The 19,356-nt window shown below is 39.6% G+C and overlaps 1 protein-coding gene across 1 annotated transcript; it reads right to left on the reverse strand.

The window, feature by feature from the left end:
* Window positions 1–10,125: 10,125 nt before the first annotated feature.
* Window positions 10,126–18,316, reverse strand: LOC121837432. The gene is made up of 4 exons (XM_042293054.1): window positions 18,277–18,316; window positions 16,324–16,400; window positions 11,874–12,093; window positions 10,126–10,311 (listed from the first exon to the last, which is right to left on the reverse strand). Exons 2-4 carry the CDS (start codon window positions 16,384–16,386, stop codon window positions 10,163–10,165), a joined length of 432 nt encoding a protein of 143 aa, XP_042148988.1. The 5' UTR covers window positions 16,387–16,400; window positions 18,277–18,316; the 3' UTR covers window positions 10,126–10,162.
* Between the last annotated feature and the right edge of the window lie 1,040 nt (window positions 18,317–19,356).

Below are 19,356 nucleotides of genomic sequence, written 5' to 3' on the forward strand. Positions count from 1 at the left end.
AAGAGTACCTAGAAAAGGCAAAAACATGAAAAAATTGCGAAAAGAACCTGAATATTCGATGGAGTTGAAATACCACCGACGTACCGACTCGCCCAGTTATTCTTTCTGTCAAAGAATAATAGCGAATGGGAATAAATTAAATAAATGCCAACTTTTAATTGGTTACAAATTTGTAAAGCTCTATTACTTTTATGATATCAGGCAATGCGTAAATGTATAGGATAATTCATAGCAACAATTTATGTCCCACCCATTATATTGTACGTTTACTTTAAATGCTCGAAGTTGTATAAAAAAATTGCTCATCATAAATTAAGCCGCACCACTGTATGTACGATAGCGTGTGACTTTTATGTATGTTCTCAGTAAAAGAAAAAAATGCATTCAAAAACGGTCAATTATTGTGTTTCCCATCTGTTATAGCTTTTTCAGGTACACTAAAAACGTAGGTGTCTGCGTCTAAAAGAGTGGAATTGACATTTCAAGTAGGGCTGGCAGGCCTGACTCAATTTGGCTAGCAGCCTGTAGCCTATGGGAACCCCGGGAACTGCACCACAAAGGTGAGAGTGATGCCCACCCTGCAGCTCCTCAATGATAGTATTATAAGGAAGGGGGAGCTGGGGCCCCCAAAGTGCATGCAATAGCAGGTGTGTCATTACAGTGAACCCTATACAGATGATACCAAACAAAAATATTATTAAATATTTATTAATATTCAAAACAAAGAATGGGAATCACACAAAAAAGAAGATCAACTCAGCGCTGTGCTGTGTTTGTATCCTCTGTTTCCATATTTTTCAAAATTTCGTTTTATTAATTGGCTACCAATTGGTCCCAATCATCAGCACTAGCCAACAAAAGTATGCTGCTATTTTTTTACTCTGCAATGACACTGTGCTTACAGTTGAATCCTACAGTGATGAACAAACAAAAAACAATGGTGCAAGCCAGGCACGCAGCCAGAATCTTGATTCGGTGGTTCCAATCACGAACTGCCGTATGGGGGATGGGTAGGGCTCCGTGTTTTCAAAGTTTATTTTTCGTGAAATTCGGAGGGTGTTTTTCGGAGTTTATTTTTTAGCGAAAATTCGGTGTTTATCGAAATTCATTTTTCGTAAATCCCCAATTCTCCGAAATTCGGAGATTAATTGCGCAGTGTTTCCTATTAAAAATAATAAATAATAACCGGATGCAAACATATGCCAGATAAAAACTAAAACGCGCTTGTATCAATTAAGATTTCTTCAGTTGATTTTGCCGTTCGCGTCATTGGCAATACTAATTTGTCCCGCGACAAGTCGCACACAAGTGTGGCTTCGATAAATGTCGATACCCTAAAATTAATGAACTGCCGGAGGTTGCCGCAAGGAAGCTCGTAGTCATCCCATAAATCTTTCCCGGGGCCACGCGAGGTTGAGTGCTTAAGGATGTAATAAAGAAGTTTCAACTGCTCCTGTTCCCTATATTATACAATCTCTATGGTCCATAGCTTTCACTGTTACCCCCAGAAACATACCCTCTCCTTTCTCTAAATCCGAAATCCCGTGGCCCAAACTGGAAACCAAAAGAAAGGCTTTGGTTGTGACACAGATGGTATGATGACTTGTTTTCCTAAACCAACCTTGACGAGACAAGCCGTAAGACCTCTTTTGACAACGGTTCGAGGCTTGAAAGATAATTATGGTGTCATTTTCCCAAAACCATTAATCCTGGGCTGCTCACCCTATTGAAAAATTTCGGCAAACTGGGCCAGTTCAAACAGGCTTATTGCCACTGGTTAAATTGGTTGAACTGGACAAACTGAAACTGTGCATACTGGGCCAGTTCAAACAGGCTTATTGCCACTGGGCCACTGGTTAAATTGGTTGAACTGGAAAAACTGAAACTGTGCTTACTGGTCTTAATGTGAAACTGTGCATACTGGTCGTCCCCTCCATGCAGTTAGACCAGTTTAACTGGCCATATTGACAACACAGGTCTTAAACTGGTAAAAGTCACTTTATTGCAACAGAAAAAATACATACTCCACAACACAAAAATAAACACTACAAATATTGCATTAGTTGCCCTGGCTAGTACCTTCTTTAAATAAAAAAAAAACGAAATTCCTTAGAGTGCTACGCCTGCTGGGGCACACAAAAAAACCGTTTACACCACAAAAATAAACAGAGGACACTTCCTTAAATGTAAAAAGATTAAAATATTGCATTAGTTGCCCTGGCTAGTTCCTTTTTTAAATTAAAAAAGAGAAATTCCTTAAAGTGCTACGTCTGCTGGGGCACACAAAAAAAAATGTATAGTTTACACCACAAAAATAAACAGAGGACACTTCCTTAAATGTAAAAAGATTAAAATATTGCATTAGTTGCCCTGGCTAGTTCCTTTTTTAAATTAAAAAAGAGAAATTCCTTAAAGTGCTACGTCTGCTGGGGCACACAAAAAAAAATGTATAGTTTACACCACAAAAATAAACAGAGGACACTTCCTTAAATGTAAAAAGATTAAAATATTGCATTAGTTGCCCTGGCTAGTTCCTTTTTTAAATTAAAAAAGAGAAATTCCTTAAAGTGCTACGTCTGCTGGGGCACACAAAAAAAAATGTATAGTTTACACCACAAAAATAAACAGAGGACACTTCCTTAAATGTAAAAAGATTAAAATATTGCATTAGTTGCCCTGGCTAGTTCCTTTTTTAAATTAAAAAAGAGAAATTCCTTAAAGTGCTACGTCTGCTGGGGCACACAAAAAAAAATGTATAGTTTACACCACAAAAATAAACAGAGGACACTTCCTTAAATGTAAAAAGATTAAAATATTGCATTAGTTGCCCTGGCTAGTTCCTTTTTTAAATTAAAAAAGAGAAATTCCTTAAAGTGCTACGTCTGCTGGGGCACACAAAAAAAAATGTATAGTTTACACCACAAAAATAAACAGAGGACACTTCCTTAAATGTAAAAAGATTAAAATATTGCATTAGTTGCCCTGGCTAGTTCCTTTTTTAAATTAAAAAAGAGAAATTCCTTAAAGTGCTACGTCTGCTGGGGCACACAAAAAAAAATGTATAGTTTACACCACAAAAATAAACAGAGGACACTTCCTTAAATGTAAAAAGATTAAAATATTGCATTAGTTGCCCTGGCTAGTTCCTTTTTTAAATTAAAAAAGAGAAATTCCTTAAAGTGCTACGTCTGCTGGGGCACACAAAAAAAAATGTATAGTTTACACCACAAAAATAAACAGAGGACACTTCCTTAAATGTAAAAAGATTAAAATATTGCATTAGTTGCCCTGGCTAGTTCCTTTTTTAAATTAAAAAAGAGAAATTCCTTAAAGTGCTACGTCTGCTGGGGCACACAAAAAAAAATGTATAGTTTACACCACAAAAATAAACAGAGGACACTTCCTTAAATGTAAAAAGATTAAAATATTGCATTAGTTGCCCTGGCTAGTTCCTTTTTTAAATTAAAAAAGAGAAATTCCTTAAAGTGCTACGTCTGCTGGGGCACACAAAAAAAAATGTATAGTTTACACCACAAAAATAAACAGAGAACACTTCCTTAAATGTAAAAAGATTAAAATATTGCATTAGTTGCCCTGGCTAGTTCCTTTTTTAAATTAAAAAAGAGAAATTCCTTAAAGTGCTACGTCTGCTGGGGCACACAAAAAAAAAATGTATAGTTTACACCACAAAAATAAACAGAGGACACTTCCTTAAATGTAAAAAGATTAAAATATTGCATTAGTTGCCCTGGCTAGTTCCTTTTTTAAATTAAAAAAGAGAAATTCCTTAAAGTGCTACGTCTGCTGGGGCACACAAAAAAAATGTATAGTTTACACCACAAAAATAAACAGAGGACACTTCCTTAAATGTAAAAAGATTAAAATATTGCATTAGTTGCCCTGGCTAGTTCCTTTTTTAAATTAAAAAAGAGAAATTCCTTAAAGTGCTACGTCTGCTGGGGCACACAAAAAAAAATGTATAGTTTACACCACAAAAATAAACAGAGGACACTTCCTTAAATGTAAAAAGATTAAAATATTGCATTAGTTGCCCTGGCTAGTTCCTTTTTTAAATTAAAAAAGAGAAATTCCTTAAAGTGCTACGTCTGCTGGGGCACACAAAAAAAAATGTATAGTTTACACCACAAAAATAAACAGAGGACACTTCCTTAAATGTAAAAAGATTAAAATATTGCATTAGTTGCCCTGGCTAGTTCCTTTTTTAAATTAAAAAAGAGAAATTCCTTAAAGTGCTACGTCTGCTGGGGCACACAAAAAAAAATGTATAGTTTACACCACAAAAATAAACAGAGGACACTTCCTTAAATGTAAAAAGATTAAAATATTGCATTAGTTGCCCTGGCTAGTTCCTTTTTTAAATTAAAAAAGAGAAATTCCTTAAAGTGCTACGTCTGCTGGGGCACACAAAAAAAAATGTATAGTTTACACCACAAAAATAAACAGAGGACACTTCCTTAAATGTAAAAAGATTAAAATATTGCATTAGTTGCCCTGGCTAGTTCCTTTTTTAAATTAAAAAAGAGAAATTCCTTAAAGTGCTACGTCTGCTGGGGCACACAAAAAAAAATGTATAGTTTACACCACAAAAATAAACAGAGAACACTTCCTTAAATGTAAAAAGATTAAAATATTGCATTAGTTGCCCTGGCTAGTTCCTTTTTTAAATTAAAAAAGAGAAATTCCTTAAAGTGCTACGTCTGCTGGGGCACACAAAAAAAATGTATAGTTTACACCACAAAAATAAACAGAGGACACTTCCTTAAATGTAAAAAGATTAAAATATTGCATTAGTTGCCCTGGCTAGTTCCTTTTTTAAATTAAAAAAGAGAAATTCCTTAAAGTGCTACGTCTGCTGGGGCACACAAAAAAAAATGTATAGTTTACACCACAAAAATAAACAGAGGACACTTCCTTAAATGTAAAAAGATTAAAATATTGCATTAGTTGCCCTGGCTAGTTCCTTTTTTAAATTAAAAAAGAGAAATTCCTTAAAGTGCTACGTCTGCTGGGGCACACAAAAAAAATGTATAGTTTACACCACAAAAATAAACAGAGGACACTTCCTTAAATGTAAAAAGATTAAAATATTGCATTAGTTGCCCTGGCTAGTTCCTTTTTTAAATTAAAAAAGAGAAATTCCTTAAAGTGCTACGTCTGCTGGGGCACACAAAAAAAAATGTATAGTTTACACCACAAAAATAAACAGAGGACACTTCCTTAAATGTAAAAAGATTAAAATATTGCATTAGTTGCCCTGGCTAGTTCCTTTTTTAAATTAAAAAAGAGAAATTCCTTAAAGTGCTACGTCTGCTGGGGCACACAAAAAAAAAATGTATAGTTTACACCACAAAAATAAACAGAGAACACTTCCTTAAATGTAAAAAGATTAAAATATTGCATTAGTTGCCCTGGCTAGTTCCTTTTTTAAATTAAAAAAGAGAAATTCCTTAAAGTGCTACGTCTGCTGGGGCACACAAAAAAAAATGTATAGTTTACACCACAAAAATAAACAGAGGACACTTCCTTAAATGTAAAAAGATTAAAATATTGCATTAGTTGCCCTGGCTAGTTCCTTTTTTAAATTAAAAAAGAGAAATTCCTTAAAGTGCTACGTCTGCTGGGGCACACAAAAAAAAATGTATAGTTTACACCACAAAAATAAACAGAGAACACTTCCTTAAATGTAAAAAGATTAAAATATTGCATTAGTTGCCCTGGCTAGTTCCTTTTTTAAATTAAAAAAGAGAAATTCCTTAAAGTGCTACGTCTGCTGGGGCACACAAAAAAAAATGTATAGTTTACACCACAAAAATAAACAGAGGACACTTCCTTAAATGTAAAAAGATTAAAATATTGCATTAGTTGCCCTGGCTAGTTCCTTTTTTAAATTAAAAAAGAGAAATTCCTTAAAGTGCTACGTCTGCTGGGGCACACAAAAAAAAATGTATAGTTTACACCACAAAAATAAACAGAGAACACTTCCTTAAATGTAAAAAGATTAAAATATTGCATTAGTTGCCCTGGCTAGTTCCTTTTTTAAATTAAAAAAGAGAAATTCCTTAAAGTGCTACGTCTGCTGGGGCACACAAAAAAAAATGTATAGTTTACACCACAAAAATAAACAGAGGACACTTCCTTAAATGTAAAAAGATTAAAATATTGCATTAGTTGCCCTGGCTAGTTCCTTTTTTAAATTAAAAAAGAGAAATTCCTTAAAGTGCTACGTCTGCTGGGGCACACAAAAAAAAATGTATAGTTTACACCACAAAAATAAACAGAGGACACTTCCTTAAAATGTAAAAAGATTAAAATATTGCATTAGTTGCCCTGGCTAGTTCCTTTTTTAAATTAAAAAAGAGAAATTCCTTAAAGTGCTACGTCTGCTGGGGCACACAAAAAAAAATGTATAGTTTACACCACAAAAATAAACAGAGGACACTTCCTTAAATGTAAAAAGATTAAAATATTGCATTAGTTGCCCTGGCTAGTTCCTTTTTTAAATTAAAAAAGAGAAATTCCTTAAAGTGCTACGTCTGCTGGGGCACACAAAAAAAAATGTATAGTTTACACCACAAAAATAAACAGAGGACACTTCCTTAAATGTAAAAAGATTAAAATATTGCATTAGTTGCCCTGGCTAGTTCCTTTTTTAAATTAAAAAAGAGAAATTCCTTAAAGTGCTACGTCTGCTGGGGCACACAAAAAAAAATGTATAGTTTACACCACAAAAATAAACAGAGAACACTTCCTTAAATGTAAAAAGATTAAAATATTGCATTAGTTGCCCTGGCTAGTTCCTTTTTTAAATTAAAAAAGAGAAATTCCTTAAAGTGCTACGTCTGCTGGGGCACACAAAAAAAAATGTATAGTTTACACCACAAAAATAAACAGAGGACACTTCCTTAAATGTAAAAAGATTAAAATATTGCATTAGTTGCCCTGGCTAGTTCCTTTTTTAAATTAAAAAAGAGAAATTCCTTAAAGTGCTACGTCTGCTGGGGCACACAAAAAAAATGTATAGTTTACACCACAAAAATAAACAGAGAACACTTCCTTAAATGTAAAAAGATTAAAATATTGCATTAGTTGCCCTGGCTAGTTCCTTTTTTAAATTAAAAAAGAGAAATTCCTTAAAGTGCTACGTCTGCTGGGGCACACAAAAAAAAATGTATAGTTTACACCACAAAAATAAACAGAGGACACTTCCTTAAATGTAAAAAGATTAAAATATTGCATTAGTTGCCCTGGCTAGTTCCTTTTTTAAATTAAAAAAGAGAAATTCCTTAAAGTGCTACGTCTGCTGGGGCACACAAAAAAAAATGTATAGTTTACACCACAAAAATAAACAGAGGACACTTCCTTAAATGTAAAAAGATTAAAATATTGCATTAGTTGCCCTGGCTAGTTCCTTTTTTAAATTAAAAAAGAGAAATTCCTTAAAGTGCTACGTCTGCTGGGGCACACAAAAAAAAATGTATAGTTTACACCACAAAAATAAACAGAGAACACTTCCTTAAATGTAAAAAGATTAAAATATTGCATTAGTTGCCCTGGCTAGTTCCTTTTTTAAATTAAAAAAGAGAAATTCCTTAAAGTGCTACGTCTGCTGGGGCACACAAAAAAAAATGTATAGTTTACACCACAAAAATAAACAGAGGACACTTCCTTAAATGTAAAAAGATTAAAATATTGCATTAGTTGCCCTGGCTAGTTCCTTTTTTAAATTAAAAAAGAGAAATTCCTTAAAGTGCTACGTCTGCTGGGGCACACAAAAAAAAATGTATAGTTTACACCACAAAAATAAACAGAGAACACTTCCTTAAATGTAAAAAGATTAAAATATTGCATTAGTTGCCCTGGCTAGTTCCTTTTTTAAATTAAAAAAGAGAAATTCCTTAAAGTGCTACGTCTGCTGGGGCACACAAAAAAAAAGTATAGTTTACACCACAAAAATAAACAGAGGACACTTCCTTAAATGTAAAAAGATTAAAATATTGCATTAGTTGCCCTGGCTAGTTCCTTTTTTAAATTAAAAAAGAGAAATTCCTTAAAGTGCTACGTCTGCTGGGGCACACAAAAAAAAATGTATAGTTTACACCACAAAAATAAACAGAGGACACTTCCTTAAATGTAAAAAGATTAAAATATTGCATTAGTTGCCCTGGCTAGTTCCTTTTTTAAATTAAAAAAGAGAAATTCCTTAAAGTGCTACGTCTGCTGGGGCACACAAAAAAAATGTATAGTTTACACCACAAAAATAAACAGAGAACACTTCCTTAAATGTAAAAAGATTAAAATATTGCATTAGTTGCCCTGGCTAGTTCCTTTTTTAAATTAAAAAAGAGAAATTCCTTAAAGTGCTACGTCTGCTGGGGCACACAAAAAAAAATGTATAGTTTACACCACAAAAATAAACAGAGGACACTTCCTTAAATGTAAAAAGATTAAAATATTGCATTAGTTGCCCTGGCTAGTTCCTTTTTTAAATTAAAAAAGAGAAATTCCTTAAAGTGCTACGTCTGCTGGGGCACACAAAAAAAAATGTATAGTTTACACCACAAAAATAAACAGAGAACACTTCCTTAAATGTAAAAAGATTAAAATATTGCATTAGTTGCCCTGGCTAGTTCCTTTTTTAAATTAAAAAAGAGAAATTCCTTAAAGTGCTACGTCTGCTGGGGCACACAAAAAAAATGTATAGTTTACACCACAAAAATAAACAGAGGACACTTCCTTAAATGTAAAAAGATTAAAATATTGCATTAGTTGCCCTGGCTAGTTCCTTTTTTAAATTAAAAAAGAGAAATTCCTTAAAGTGCTACGTCTGCTGGGGCACACAAAAAAAAATGTATAGTTTACACCACAAAAATAAACAGAGGACACTTCCTTAAATGTAAAAAGATTAAAATATTGCATTAGTTGCCCTGGCTAGTTCCTTTTTTAAATTAAAAAAGAGAAATTCCTTAAAGTGCTACGTCTGCTGGGGCACACAAAAAAAAATGTATAGTTTACACCACAAAAATAAACAGAGGACACTTCCTTAAATGTAAAAAGATTAAAATATTGCATTAGTTGCCCTGGCTAGTTCCTTTTTTAAATTAAAAAAGAGAAATTCCTTAAAGTGCTACGTCTGCTGGGGCACACAAAAAAAAATGTATAGTTTACACCACAAAAATAAACAGAGGACACTTCCTTAAATGTAAAAAGATTGAAATAGTGCATAAATTGCCCTGTTTTCTTTCAATATATAAAAAGAAAATTATGAGTGATACGCCTCCTAGGGCACACACACATACACGAAAAAAACACATACTTCACAGCCCCGAAAAAATACTTCACGGAAATTGCCTATAGTAGCCCTGACTAGTTTCTTTTTTCTTTTTGCGATAAAAAAAAACACTTTTTTTAGAGTGACAAATAAACAGATAATGTCAAAAGATTAAAATTATCCTTAAATGTAAAAAGATTAAAATATTGCATAAATTGCCCCGTTTTCTTTCAATATATAAAAAAAAAATTATGAGTGATACGCCCTGCTAGGGCACACACACACACACACACGAAAAAAAAAACATAACTCACAGCCCTGAACATATACTTCACGGAAATTGCCCCGACTAGTTTCTTTTTTCTTTTTGCGATAAAAAAAAAAAACTTTTTTACAGAGTGACAAATAAACAGAGAACGTAAAAAGATTAAATTTTTCCATAAATTGCCCTGTTTTCTTTCAATATATAAAAAAAAAATTATGAGTGATACGCCCTGCTAGGGCACACACACATACACACGAAAAAACACATACTTCACAGCCCCGAAAAAATACTTCACGGAAATTGCCCTGACTAGTTTCTTTTTTCTTTTTGCGATAAAAAAAAAAAGAAAAAAACTTTTTTACAGAGTGACAAGTAAACAGAGAATGTAAAAATATTAAAATTATCCTTAAATGTAAAAAGATTAAAATATGGCATATATTGCCCCGTTTTCTTTCAATATATAAAAAAAAAATTATGAGTGATACGCCTGCTAGGGCACACATACACACACGAAAAAAACACATACTTCACAGCCCCCCAAAAAATACTTCATGTAAATTGCCCCGACTAGTTTCTTTTTTTCTTTTTGCGATAAAAAAAAAAACGCTTTACAGAGTGACACGCCTGCTGGGGCGGCCGAGATCAGATAAAAAATTTGTCATAATATTGTTTAGACATGCCAGACGGTTGCTGACGTCATCTGCCTCCTCCGGGGTGTCGGGGTTTCGGTGATGCATGATGTAGTACTGCAAGGCATCTGAAAGAAAAATGAACATCAATAATTAGGACCATGGCAGATTTATTTGCACCCACCTGTTCTAAAATGGTGTGGAACTAATGTCCCAAATAACAAATATTATAAACAGTATGAGAGGGAATATGGAAGTGTGTGCGAATCCTACATGTGGCGCCAGTCCTGCGGCAGTAACGCAAAGCGACGCCTAGGAGTGAAAGGACCCTGCTGTTGTTAGCCCCTTGCCTCCCCAGTCTGTCGCCTGCTATGCAACTCGCAACCACTGAGGTAGAGGATCTCTGAAGCTCTAAGTACAGTGCGCCTCAAACTTAACGCCGCTACGGCATTTTCCCTTTCTGACAGTCTCTGCTGTAGCCGATTGAACTATCTGAAGAATGCTAGGGTTCCCGATTTCTATCCCATCCTGAGAAGGCATTCCAAACGTTTCGGTGACAAATGCAACATTAAGTAGCCGATTCGAGCTCAATGTTTGGGATCCCAGTTGCGGCGTTAAGTTTGGGGTGCAGTGTACACTGGCGGCTGAATCATTAGCATAGCTGTGCCAAATAGGGTTGCTGAAAGGTTCAGTTTGATATGCATCCTATTATGGAAATGATCCTTTCCAACACTGAAATAGCCAATGTGAATGCAAATTGAGGGCTGCATATGTCAATTTGTTTTCCTCAGAGTTTCTACGTGCTTGCTGTTAAACATATTAAAGTACAGCTCACAATAACATTACTACATGCTTCTAGCCTAAAGTGAATGAATTATTCATTGCCTCGATACTGTAACTAGATTATCATCATTTGTTGTTTGCGAGGGCATCTTTTACAAATGAATACACTCCTAATTGTGCTTACCCTTTTCAAAAATGTGGAGTCGGGTGCAGTTGGTCACAATCGAGATTAGCAGCGGGTGGAATTTTTCACAAGTCACTCACTGAGACCATTGAGACAAGCTATTAACGCCATGAACAACAGTCTCCAAGAAACTAGCTTGAAGATTAATAAAGCTTACAAAGATGCTAATTCCAATCCTTCAAAATCATATACACAGCAGGCCTTTGACCTGCTGCGTATATGATTTCTGCCCCGTACGTTCTAAGCGAACAGGTGCAAAACGCAAGGGGCAGGGGGACAGCCAGATGCCAATAGAGGCTTTTCGTACCTATGTATTGTTTTGAGTAGGCAGTGCCACAAGTGTGAACAGCACATGCTCCGGCTGTGTCTCATTCTGCTCATAATAGCACATCTCACATTCCACTTGCATGTTATGCAGCTACTTTTAAAGTCTTATGCCAATGTGCTGATAATATTGATATCAATTCTTAGATATTGTGTTTCCTATTCCAAATCATGGTAATCAATATTTCAGATTTCTTTGTTGTACAATGCTTGCATTCAACAACATGCCAAACATTTTCATGTTGCCACCCTTTCTGAGCACAAATTTCTCAAGAAATTCGGGCTCAAGCATAAGAGAACTTGATAAAATAATATCACCATAGGCACCTTCAGATTAGAAGTCTAAATCTTGACAAGACAAACCAAACAATATTTTCACTCGAAAAAGTTGAAACTTACTTTTCACTGCTGCCACCTTCCTCGGTGTGAGGGCTTGCTTGGCCACCCCTCCACTCCTCACCAGCCGGCGGCTGACCTGCCCAGTGACGCTGCGTTCTTGCAGCTGCTCAGCCGTCCAAAGGCACCGCATCACATCTTTCGTGAAGCGCCGGTCCGAAGGCAGCTTCATGAGGTGCCTCATCTTTTGCTCCGCGATGTAAACCTCGTCTCCGAGGTGGATCTGAGGAAAATGCCTACAAGAACAAAGGGTACATTCTACAATAGAACGTCATTGATATCTTCCCGGCTGCTATACTCATTAATGCCAGGTCCCGTGGAACTCTCATGAGAATGACTGTACTGTCGAGACCAGTTATAACGAAGTCAACGGGAGTCTGAAATCACTTCGATATATCCGCTATTTTGTTATAACTAACGTCAGTTAACTAAGTGAAAAAGGGAATGGAAAATCGTGATCGCTCAACTGTAGCCGCTATTTCATTATAACCGGTCTCAACAGTACTAATTTCACGCTTGCAGTGTTCGCCTTCCCGGTGTTACGTCCAAAAATGACCACACTCTTTCTTTGGCTTTGCTCATCTTGTTTTCATCAGTCTCTCAGTGCGGCGCCTTCCCCTGGCCGGGCATGACTTTAGACTTGAAAAGAGTTAAGTCTTTTACAGCAGTTCGTTTCACCTCCTTCTCCGGTGCATGCGTGCATTTCTGTTCTGCTCAGAATTCTTGGTTTTGCTAGTTTAATTTTTGGCGCAGTTCAGAGTTTGTGACCGCTGTCGAATATGGCGTCGCAGAACAGGAAGACTTTCGCTATCAAGACATTTGCGCACAGATACATCACCAAAGAATCTCAGTCATCCCAGTTGAAACTCGCACGTCGGCCGGGTTATAAACTTCCCGACGATAACGCAGCCATAGTCACAATGTTACGAGCAACCAGCTAAAAGGTAAACACTTCTGGGCCCGTTTGCTCGAAGCGCTAACCGCGGCTAAAGTTAGCCGCAGTACCTAGGAGAGGGATTATTTTAAATCACGTGACTGGCTCGGTAGGGATGCGGGGAAACATGGCGGTGCCCCAGTGAATGAGCTCCGCTCGCTTTGGAAATAATATGTCGTTGTAGCTGCAATATCGGGCGCGTTAGTCAGCAACGAATGGTGCAGGAGGCTTTCGCTTTGCTTTACCTCACTTAAACCGCAAAGCATGGGCAATGACATCGCCACATTTTTTAGATAGTCTTTCGATTCTGGGCATTCCTAAGCCTAAATGAACGCAATAATTGTCGGCATGGCAACGTCTTTGGAAGCGGATTGTTGATAGCACATAATAGCACACAAAAGCAGACGGCGTCCCAACAGACCTTTTTCTAAATTATCCAAGCACCGAGGTGCATGCTACGACTGTAGTTGCACGCGTCGCACGTGCTGGCGTCTGCAGTAACCGTTTTAAAGCAAAAAGTAGAAAACAAATTTTGCCTTGCACGCGCGTTTGTTAAAGCATTATTATGATTTTTTACTTCGAATCTTTTATAAGAGGGAGGCCAGCGCGCGTGAACCGTGGAATTACACTTCCAGCGTTCTCCTCGCGATGCTTTCATAATTTAGAAGAACGTCTATTGGGACGCTGTCTACTTTTGTGTGCTATCAATACCCGGCCGATACAGTCAAGGCAATCCGCTTTCCAAAGACGTTGCCATGCCGACAATTATCGCGTTCATTTAGGCTTAGGAATGGCCAGAATCGAAAGACTATCTAAAAAATGAGGCGATGTCATTGCCCATGCTTTGCGGTTTAAGTGAGGTAAAGCAAAGCGAAAGCCTCCTGCACCATTCGTTGCTGACTAACGCGCCCGATATTGCAGCTACAGCGACATATTATTTCCAAAGCGAGCGGCACTCACTCACTGGGCGCCGCCATGTTTCCCTGCATCCCTACCGAGCCCCCAGTCACGTGATTCCAAAATCCCTCTCCTAGGTACTGCGGCTAACTTTAGCCGCGATTAGTGCTTCGAGCAAACGGGCCCTGAAAGGTTAAATGGCTGCTGCTGCGATATGGCTGAGCAAGGGTCCAGCGGCATAGCAACCTGGGGGGCCCCGGGTACCAGGCGCCCTGTTGCGTAGGGGCATGCACCTCAGTAATATTACTGGTTGGTCGCGATTTCTTGGAGTGAAAAGGGGGGATAAAAGATATAAGGGTGCCGGATAGCCTAGCTACGCCACCGCCAGAGTCCCTTGCTCCCTACAAAACAGTATGATTGGTTTGCCAGTGCACTTAAAGGGGCCCTGCAATCATATTTAAGCGTCTACCTTTTTCGCGGTTTGCACGTCTCTTGAAAATCGGGCAAGCCAGCGGGCACGGAGAGAGTAACTAAATATCAGTGCATCGTACTTTAACCGGACGACGCGGAAACCTCCTCCACCGACGGGGGCGATCCGCGGTACCGAAAGTGCGCAAAATGTGACGTCCGTGGTCCTGGGCTTACTACTGGTCAGAGCCGCTAAAAGCTTCTTTTTAGTCGAAATACAAAATATAAGTGGCGCAAACCGTTTCAATTATTTATAAAAGTAGCTTTTGCTCAGAATATTTAAATCAGAAAAGATATGAATGCAGTTTATAAAGTACGGAAACAAGAAATGGCCCGTCGACATACCCGCCACCAAGCGGTGGAAAAAGCGGCGCATACTAGAAAGAAGTAGTGGGATCAGGCGCCGACACGGAAAGGTCCCGAATGTATGCGGAAGCACTGCGGTCGTACAGACAGGAGGATCTGACCGGCTCCGAGCGTTCCGAAGGCGTTCGAAGAGCAGCTTTGTCTAGAGGTTTGGCCGCTTCGCGGTATGGCAACGCGAAGTGGCTTCCCTTCTGAACTGATCTTTACCCCGTGTTTGCTATCGTTTGTGGCCAATGAAGTGTCATGCCGAATTAGCGTTTAATCGTGCAGCAAAAGCAATGACAGCCGCTCTGGCTGCCCGCTGTATACAGCCTATCCAGAACATGCTTTAGTGGCGCCCTCTCGCGCCGTCGACAAGGGGTGTGGCAGCCGTGAGCGCTTGCGATGAGCCCACTACCCCTCCTCTAGATCACGGCCACTCAAGCAACCAAGGACGTCATGAGGGAGGTTAATTTTTGCTTGTTTTTGTAATTTTAATTTTCCTATAACTTTTAAAATAAAGCGAACTTCGAGAAAAGAAAAGTTTCACTAAGTTACTACGTTCAGTGCGCTCAGGTTCGGTGCAAATTAAAAACCAGTAAAAAAGTGCTTGCAGGGCCCCTTTCAGACGCTTTCAAGGAGCGTTCTCATATTGCGCTATGATCAGCCAGCAGCTCCTAGATACAATTAATACCTGAGCATCATGAGATAAGACATTACCTCCGGGAAACCACAAAAACACATGCTGGATACGAGTGCTGCGTTGGCGTTCGACTGCGACCAGAGCCCTCAGCGAGTGGACGGGAGTCCCAGCCAAACGCTGACGCAGCACTGTATCCTATCAGCGCCCATGAGGGCCTCCCAGAGGCGACGTCAAGTGACGTGACGCACAGGCCTTATCTGTATCTAGAAGGTGTTGGGCCAGCTCCATACTATTTTTGAGGATTTTAACCTCTATTGGCGACGAGATGTTTTGGTGGCTCATGGGCGCTCTCCTGTGACGGCGCGGGTAGGATGCAAGCAGACGACGGGCTATGTAATAGCACGGAGTGGATACGTTAGTTTGCATCTATGCCAATTAAAAATTTTATTTGTTAAACAAATGTGTATGATGTCTTTGCGAGTGATCTTTCTAATCAATGATAGCACCTCAAAGTTGCTTTTTCTTATATTAAAACCCATTAAAATGGTCAGAAACAAGCGCGAGTTCCACACTACTGCTTGCGTAGCGTGCGTCAGGGCCATTCACAACCTCAGATTGTTTGTTTTTTTCCCGGATTTGTGGAGGCTTTTGTAGAAAAGCTTTTGTATTCACCAGAGCAAATGACGTGGTATCATCTTAGCTGTGCATGTGCACAGTTGTGTTGCAAAGCGCCACACACCTGTTTTAGCTATATTAAGCTTGCCGATACCGACGCTTCTATCCAAGTGTAACTCGACACTTGCTGACAAGCAGTTGTCAGCAACGGACACCTAGCTCCTCCTGCATTGAATACGTGGCAAAGAAGTTTGCCACATCGCGACTTCTGCTCGAAGAAGAGCAGATATTTGCGCAACTTCTTAAATTGTCGGCCATGGCCCAGCAAATTCAGGCGATTAATTAATTTGTTTTACCAAATTTTCAATAATTGATTACAAATTTAATATCGCTCGCTGAGAAGTGCATCACGCACTACGCGCAATTCCTTGGTTCAGCAAAACTACATTCTGTGACCTCAGTATAAGCACAAACTTTGAACATGTACAAGATTCATTGCACCGCCCCTTTAAAGGATACGCACGCTTTAACCAAAATTTAACCTTACTTACATTCCCCTGGAAGACTTCATACAACGGTGGCAGATTGCGTGGGGCCCGAACTCCAGCGTTCATGTCTGGCTGATGTCCTGTCCATGAAACACAAAAAGACGAGGCACTCTTAAAATTGAGCAAGGACACTATTTGGCTTTGTTTTGAGTCAGCTGCTTCGCTGATGATGTGAAATAGACACCTTAAAAGGTCATTCCAGTTTATTCTTGTTATTGAGGAAGCTATGCTGTTCTTTTAAGGCTAGGGTGCCTTCATGTGTGCCTAGGGTGCCTTCATGTGTGCTTCACATAGAGTAATGCCAACTGCCTGTTTCCGTTTCCCACACCCTCTTCCACCGCCATTTTGTTCCTCTCATTGGGGAATTGTAGTAGCCCGTTTTCCTCCTCCACTACGGTATCCGTGAAGAAAACGCCGCAGAAACGCATGCGCGCCGCCAGCCTTGTCTGCATAGTTCAAGGTCTTGTGGCGGATTGCCGAGCGCTATCCAGGTGCTTAGCGGGCTGCTAAGACGGTCTACTACAATTCCCCAATGTTTCCCCGTGCGCCGGAAAGTGGCCTTTGAGTCCATCGGTCTTCCCATCTGAGGGGGAAATAATAATCCTCCCTCCGTGGGTTCCACAACGCTGCTACGAACTTGTGAGATAAGGTGCTTGTTTCCGGGAGGGTTATAAGCCCCACGGATTATCACCAAGAACCAAAATGGCTGCTGGTTTGTCGGCGAGCGGTATTACAAAAGGTGGCATCACCCTAGCAAAGCGCACATGAAGGCTCCCTAGAAGTACCAAACAAACAAGGTGATTGAAATCTGCTAAATGTAGGGGGTGATATGGCACAGTGGAAATAGGAGTCTGTGTTCCTGATTGCACTCATCTTCAAAATCTATGAACTTGAACCTCAAAGGTTAATTTCTACTGTACTTAAACCGTAAAGGCCGAAGTGCAAGCAGCACTCTCAGCCTGGCGGAAAGCCCTCCCCCAGTGTCATTATCTATACTCTCTCTCTAACTCCTAGCCTAAAAAAAGCACTCTGGGAGTTAGTCTCTATGAGTAGGAAACAATGAATGGGCCCATCAATGAAACTCCTATCCACTTGATGAAACACTCAACAATGTGCTTCCTCCCAACGTCAATGTGAAGGAAAAGTGAGGAAGAGCTGACAAAACATTAAAAGACATATGCAAAGGAAAAAAAAATTTTTTTAAACAGCTTGGTTGGAAAAAGGATATTATTAAACAATTTTACAACCAAGAAAAAAATTTTAGACCTATATTTATGGCGCTATAGGAATTCGTAGTTGGCGCCGGTGGGCGCCAAGGAAAAGTGTCCCTTGCTTATCACGTGACGGGCCCATATTTGTCACGTGGTGCTTGCGCTCTTTCGGATGCTTCCTATGGCCTCTAAAAGTAACTTATTCATCTTTGTTTGAAGTATAACAAAAAACTAAGATGAATAAGTAACTTTTAGAGCCCAAAGGAAACTCCTGAGAAAGCGCAAGCCGACGTGATAGACCTGTGCGCCGGTCAGACGGCGGCAACGGCGCCCCGAAGCAGACAAACTTTTGCGGCAGCGGCGGCGTGGAGAAACGCGTTGAAGCGGTGTTCGCACAACACTCACCGTGCGGCGGCGACGCACGGGCCTACCACGTGACTAGCGGCGGCTCCCGCGAGCGCCAACTGCAAATTCGTATAGCGCCGTAAATATAGCTCTAAAATTTTTTTTTTTTCGTTGTAAAATTGTTTTATGACAGCCTTTTTTCATCTAAGCTGCCTAAAAAAAAGTTTTTTTCCTTTGCATGTGTCCTTTAAAAAGACTAACTAAGCAAGTTTTGTAAATGCCTGCTGTAAGGAATCATGGGAACCAGTTCCACCATGCTTTAAGGGGACCTTTCCACAAGCTCACCACAAGCTCGCCCAAAGGTCATAATTGCAACATGACCCTTGATGGTTCTATTTACCTAGATTTTCAACCTCCTGAAGATGAGGGAGAAGAGGAGCCGCTGCCGGGGCGGGGGGTCGAGCCAAAGCTGGGGCTTCGATTGGTGCAGCAGCAAGTGGTGGGAGTGGGGCTGGGGCAGCTTCTGGTGCAAATGGGGCTGGTACTGGGGCTGCTACTGGCCCAGCAACAAGCGGTGGCAGGGCCAGGGCTGCTAGTGGGTCTGGTGCTGGCACTGCTACTGGCGCAGCATCAAGGGGTGGGAACGGGGCTGCAGCTGCTGCTGGGGAAAGCGGGGCTGGTGCTGGTGCTACTACTGGTGCAGCATCAAGTGGTGGGAACAGGGCTGGGGCCACTGGCGGGGTAGGTGGAGAAGCCAAAGCAGGAACTGCAACTGGAGCAGCAGCAAGTGTTGGAAACAAGGCTGCTTCTGGTGCCATTGCAAACATTGGCAATCTGGGTGGGAGTGCGACTGGCACTGGTGCTAGAGCAAAAGGGAGTGGTGGAGACCTCATATCTATTACTTAGAATCAGATGAAGCAGTTCTTGCATTGTAGAGAACCTTCACTATATCTTTAAAAGGACAGAAAAGCTGTGAGCTACAGCATGCTTTGAGGTCATCCCCAATATGTTTTGCCTTGAATATGCAAATGTGGCTTTCCTATGGTCTTCCAACGATGTTATGAACCTTATTAAATCAGATTTACCTGAGTGGGACGTCGAGGGTATCTGGGCGACATTGATGTTGGAAGCTTGAGAAGCTAAAAAAGTAGAAACAATTGGGAGAGTTGAGCATGCCGAATGGTTATACACAATCAAGAAGGCGTCTCTTTCATTCATTGGGAAACAATTTTTGAACGATGCATTAAAAGTAATGTTTCAAGCAAAAATTTACCTGCACTCATGAGGCGTTTACTCCCCGAAGGCTTTGTGCGGGCAACCTCTGAAAAATGTAAAAACAAAAAATATTATCAAATAAATAGAACCCAAAGAATGGTATCAGCCAAGCATACCGATCTTCTCCAGTAGTGCGAGGCCCAGACGCCTACTGTAATCTTTTTCGTCCTTCAGGCGCTTGCGCAGCTGCGCAATCATGATGTCT

The sequence above is a fragment of the Ixodes scapularis genome, unplaced genomic scaffold, assembly GCF_016920785.2.
Source record: "Ixodes scapularis isolate PalLabHiFi unplaced genomic scaffold, ASM1692078v2 PGA_scaffold3__209_contigs__length_174095766, whole genome shotgun sequence".
Lineage (NCBI taxonomy): Eukaryota > Metazoa > Arthropoda > Arachnida > Ixodida > Ixodidae > Ixodes > Ixodes scapularis.

Coding starts and splice junctions, on each gene's coding strand:
- LOC121837432 (XM_042293054.1), bottom strand. CDS start 16,386: ATGAACGCTGGAGTTCGGGCCCCACGCAATCTGCCACCGTTGTATGAA. Junction 12,094..16,323: donor ATGAAGTCTTCCAGGGGAAT/GTAAGTAAGGTT, acceptor CATTTTCCTCAG/ATCCACCTCGGAGACGAGGT. Junction 10,312..11,873: donor GAAGGTGGCAGCAGTGAAAA/GTAAGTTTCAAC, acceptor TTTTTCTTTCAG/ATGCCTTGCAGTACTACATC.